The sequence below is a fragment of the Apiospora hydei genome, assembly GCF_038363865.1.
Source record: "Apiospora hydei strain CBS 114990 chromosome Unknown utg000003l_segment0_segment0, whole genome shotgun sequence".
In the NCBI taxonomy this organism is placed as follows: domain Eukaryota; kingdom Fungi; phylum Ascomycota; class Sordariomycetes; order Amphisphaeriales; family Apiosporaceae; genus Apiospora; species Apiospora hydei.
The window spans coordinates 1,620,021-1,625,600 of NW_027117362.1; the positions used below are offsets into that span (position 1 = coordinate 1,620,021).

General features: G+C 55.0%; 1 protein-coding gene across 1 annotated transcript; it reads left to right on the plus strand.

The window, feature by feature from the left end:
- Window positions 1-4,074: 4,074 nt before the first annotated feature.
- Window positions 4,075-5,180, plus strand: PG997_002329 (uncharacterized protein; the record flags this gene model as incomplete). Its single annotated transcript, XM_066806644.1, has 2 exons — window positions 4,075-4,206; window positions 4,254-5,180. 2 exons carry the CDS (start codon window positions 4,075-4,077, stop codon window positions 5,178-5,180), a joined length of 1,059 nt encoding a protein of 352 aa, XP_066673940.1.
- Window positions 5,181-5,580: the final 400 nt, after the last annotated feature.

Consider the following 5,580-nt stretch of genomic DNA (forward strand, 5'->3'; position numbering starts at 1 on the left):
TGTTTCTAGTTATCACTGTTGTTTCGCATATTCCTTTGCGTAATACTAGGCAGGTATTGATAAATGCTTCAAGGACGGATCTGGAGGGTTCCAGGGCGTGATAGAGAGGTGTTAGGTCACATCCTCTGCTCTCCGCCGCGATGGCAAGGCTTTGAGGAATCATCGACAACAAGACCCGAGACCCGTCTATCAGACCGACGCAATGTACATGTAGGTGCAGTGCAGCAGCAGCATGTATGTACCTGAATGACCGAGTAGTGGGAGAGGTAGTGCTTGCTGCGGCTCAATGTACCTGCTGCTCCAGTTCCCCGCAAAATCCATCCAACGCAGTGATATCTGACACACGTCCAGTCTATGCTGGCTGGCATTTGGCGATTGCATGCGAGCATCCCCCGTCATCATCATCCCGCCTTTGCACTGCATCATCTCCATCACTCCCATTTTTGAAAGCTCATGCTGTTTGCTGGGTTCCCATTCGACCCTTCCGCTGAATCCATGCTTGTCAGCATCCCATCCAATCCACTCCCTGTCGGCCCTCTGTGCTCATACTCATCATCCATATCCTTCCCGTCCCACCCGCCCGTCCGGACATGCTTTGCCTTGCTTGATCCTGATTTTGATTTTTGATTTGATCCTATTCGGGACCGGTTGCCTAGGTACGACGTAGACCAATCAGCTACCGCCACCACCACTACAACTTGCCCAGACATGCATACCATGGTCTGTCACTCCTCCACTCCCAAAAAGCACACACGGCAGGCATAACCCGTGAACCCTCATCATCGGTTGCACAGTTTGTCCAGCACCTTCCCTATTGGGGGAGGCAGGTAAGGTGTCTTGTAGCATGTCGCATCCCTCATCTCACCTCACTCTCTTTCCACACGCACATTCATGCCAGACCTACCCTTCGTGTACATATTTTCCCTGTCCGAGTACAAAGTCGACATGGTGTTGATCGGGGTGCTTATCGAGAAGGAATACCATCCTAACAGCAGCACGTTTTGCAATATGGGTGTTTCCCCGGACCCCCGGTGATAAATCCCCTTCACCGTGACTGCTGTCAGTGAATATGAATGGTGCGGTAGATTAGGTACTGAAAGAGACATATGGTTGAGGGAGACGTCCTATCCCATCCCATTGACACGAAGGAGCCGCTCCACTCCACAAGACTAATAGCAACAGGTGGTAAGCTGGGATCAGCCGCAAGCATGATACCCAAGACAACTTATTACTCCAAATTGGGGGGCCAAAGTCCGGCACCTGCATCCTACCTGCTCCTTGGGCCGCATGACAATCGAATCTATCAGAGTCGGCATCAACTGGAAGGGAAAACGTTTGTTGGTTTGGAATAGGCTAGAGTCTATTTCGCCGCATATCCTCAATCCAGCCGTTACGCCCGCGCTACCTATTTTCATTATCTCCCACGCCAGCCAAGACTGCTAATGACGACCTGCCCGTATTTACCCATTGCGTGAGTGGTTTTCCGTAGGGCCGGGGCTGGCTGGTGAGGGCGAAGAGGGGTGGCAGTGGGCGGAAAAGAGGATGGTGTTCGTTCTGGCAGGGCAGAAAGGGCGCAGCGAGACGCAACGCGACGCAACGCAACGGCAAAGGGAAGCATGTAACCACCTCCATGCAGGCCTCTTGTGCAGGCCCTACTACTGTCTACTACTACTACATAACATACCAAGAAGGCAGACAGGGCGATGCAGTGCATATGAATGCAGAGAGCCTAGTGGCCTCGAGTACATGCTGGGTAAGGCATGAGATCACCACCGGCAGGTACCAGGTACAAGCCTCGACGTCACTCATCGAAAACGAGCATTGCCTTTATTAGCTCCTAGTACCAGTACCAGCGAGCGGTTCCGTTACCCACGTTCTGGACCGCGGGCCATCTGCTATTCGCGGGACCTGTATGCGGACCTGCAAGAGACACACAGCCGCATCGACACATTGCCATCGGGCCCAACCTCGACGCACTACTGCCTATTTCCTGCCTCTTGGACCTCACCTCGCTTTCCTTTTTTTCTCTCTCGCTGACGGCCTCGAGTCATAGGTCGCTTCGGGTTTCCAGCAGAGCAGCTGCGGGCACTAATAAGCATGCTACAATTTTGATAGGTATGGCCATGGCCATGGTCTGGTCATGGCATGGTTGATAAGGTAAGGTAGGGCAATATCATCCCATCCGCCATCCCTGAGCGACCCGGCCTAATAAGCTTTCTGTTGTAATTTGATTTGAGGAATCCACGGCCCATAGAGCAAGCCGGACAGGCAGTGCCAATACTTGTACCTCAGGCAGGCTCGTCAGGGACCATCATCATCAGCAGCTTTCCACACCCAGTCCATTGATGCACACCTGCCTACATCCTGCCGACATCATTCATTTCTGGAAACCTGTGCGTTCCCTTGAATTCCAACTCTCCCCTACGCAGGCGCATACCCACTACTGGCACCATCCTGCCACTAAATCACAACGCAATACGCACTAACTGGACGCTACACGGCCTGTCTGTCACAAGAAACATTGTTTGCCCGTCCTGTCCCTGCTCATTTCACCCTATCGGACCCCTGTCGCTGGCCTGTCATCGCGACCCCAGGATCCCAGGATCCCATCAGTCGTCAAGTCTCCGGCCGCGTTTCGCTAGCAACTTGGCCAAGTCTTGCCAGTCCAAGCAGGAAAACGCACCAGAGCACACCAGTGACCACGAGCAGCACCCCCCGACTTCTGGAGCCCAGCCCACAAAAAAGAGGAGCAAGCGAACTGAGGCTCTACGGGTCCCCTCCCCGCCTTATAATTTACGCCAAACTGAAAATAAAGGCGACAAGTCAGGTCCCAAGACTGCCTACTGGACTTGCCCGCAGCGGCTTGGGGCTCCAACATTTGTGTGTGTGTGTGCGTGAGTGCGTGTGTGTCTGTCTGCAAGTGCGGCGCTCTGGTCACGAGCGATCGCCCATTCTTAGCGGCTATTCTGTCGTCCAACCTTAAAGCTTTACCGCCATCTTTTCTATCCTGGCTCCTGGCACAGAGAGGAGGGAAAGGTGGAGGGGACTCTCTGGTTATTCCTCTCTGCTGCACATCCCCATTCGCTCGAATGGTAGTGTTTCTCTCCCTCCTTTTCGTACGCCGTCCATGCTCTGCCTCCCCGACTATTTGTGTCTTTGCATCTTGTTCCCCGAAGAGCCGCGCATTCTTGGATGGTGTGGTGCGCATGTGTGTGTGAGCCAACCGCACTTAGACCTGTTGTTGCGACCATAACCTTGGCGAACTTACACAAGACAATAATTAAATATATTGTCACAACGGAGGTTTGCGCGCCGCTGCGCCTGCCGATCGCGAAACCAACCTGCGCCCATCCTCTCTGCCGGCGACTGGTTAAGATTAGGGGTTGTCTTTGTACGAGCCCACACCACCGGTCACGTCGGCGCAATTTACCCTCAGCCTCGACCGACCCTAGGCCGCAGTGGCTGGGCTCTTTCGACGGTACTATCTGGACTTGTCTCTCGAGGAAAAAGAGTCGCGCAGGCTTACTAGCAATAGTAGCTATCCGGCCGTCCCATCTGAGCAGCAGCATCGCGCCGCGCACGCTGTGGCGCATACCGAAGCCCACTAATGCGCGAGTAACGGCAACGACATACCCAACAACCAGCCGAGAACTATGACTACTACCTTTGACGGACCAGCTCTCGCCCAAGACAGCGAAATATACGACCCCAATGAAGGGCTTTTCTGCAATAGCCCGCCCATGAAAGCTCTCCAGCCGAAACTCGACCTCTCGCCCTCTCCTCCGCCCGCAATACCGCTACCTAGAGTCAGTCTTCCTCCCAAATCCGGTCGCAAGTCTTCTAATCGTCGGCGAAAGGTACCCCTAGCCAAGGCGATGCCGTGTTGATACAATACATGGACGGTGGAAAACGGCCGGATATCGCCTTTGAGGCGGGGAGTCGGCCTCTGGCATCATCAGTTGGCGAGGGCGGAGAAGAGGGGAAGAAGGGGACGAGGAAGAGGAGGGAAGCTGCAGCTCCAGTTCAGCCTCGTCCAGCGAGAACGAATTTGACGAGCAGACGCACAGCCCGGCCATGTCTCCGGAATCACGACCGATCATACCACCCGCTATAGACCTCAAGTCTCTTGCCGCCAGCGCTTTGTCGATACAAGCCCCGGCCCCGGAAGAACCGCGCGATGTTGAGCAGCCGAGCGAAATGGGGCTTGTCCGCCAAGAGACGTTCTCGTCCCGGCATGGCGATCGCCCTACGAGTCTGCGCCAGCAACAGCAACCGCCTCATCCCTTGCCTCTCCGGGGGAACCCATCTCGCAAACGCCCAAGCCGGTGCTGGCGCCTCCGATGTCCCCCTACACCTCCCAGGCGACTCAGGACTTGTACTCCCCGCGCCTACCATCAAGTCAAGTGTTGCGACATCCGAGCGATGCGAAGTCTCCTGTCACGCAATTACCTACTCCTGGCATGCATGGCGACTTGCCACCGATTGGTTCTCCCCAATCCGAGACCAATGGCCATGCTTCTTTACCTCCCATTAGGTCCCAACTCGGGGAGCAGCTCAGCGATCACCCCAGCATGACGGAAAAGGAACATGCTATGAGACATGGCCCTCCTCCTACTCCGTCGTTCCTCAACTCTCCGCCTGCAACGTCTCGTATGCCGCCATTGAGCAATCCACATGCGTCGCCGCCGGTGTCGCCCAACTATGCCTACAGTCAAAGCATGCCGTCACCGGCACATTCCCTACCAATGCTCAGCCCGTTTGCGTTTTCGCCGCCCAGCACAGGCAGGCTGCGGTCGGGCTCCGAATTCAGCAGCAACAACGGCGACCGGCCAAACCTCTCGGATCAGCAGATACCTACCCCCGCAAGTTCCATCACGGATCGGATGAGCATCGACAACATGACGAATCCGACGGGCAATTTCATCTGCAAATTCGCAGGCTGCAACGCGGCCCCGTTCCAGACGCAGTACTTGCTCAATTCCCACGCCAATGTCCACTCCTCGGCCCGGCCCCACTACTGCGCCGTCAAGGGTTGTCCTCGGAGTGAAGGCGGCAAGGGCTTCAAGCGAAAGAACGAGATGATACGGCATGGCTTGGTCCATGAGTCGCCGGGGTATGTGTGTCCGTTCTGCCCGGATCGCGAACACAAATACCCCCGGCCGGACAATCTACAGAGGTAAGTTTTGAACCAGGACAAGGAAGTTCTGCCAGGGGCTCCTCTTCCGTGGAGTCAGTCGCACGAACGGAGGCAACGATGCTAACACAAAGTTTTCTTCCCTCTCAGACATGTAAGGGTACACCACGTCGATAAAGACAAAGATGACCCCGCCCTTCGCGATGTCCTTTCACAACGGCCAGACGGACCAAACCGTGGACGGAGACGGCGCGGCGCACCGTGAACACTACACTTTACTTCCTCCCATTCGACACATTCTTCTTCACCTTCGTTCTCTTTCATTTGTTCTATGACATCTTTACCCTCCATTACATCCATCGAAACGTAGATGTATATATTGGCGATGATATCCCCTGAGTGCTGTGGTGGTGGATCGACCACCCACCACCTTTTTCTGGCTTTTT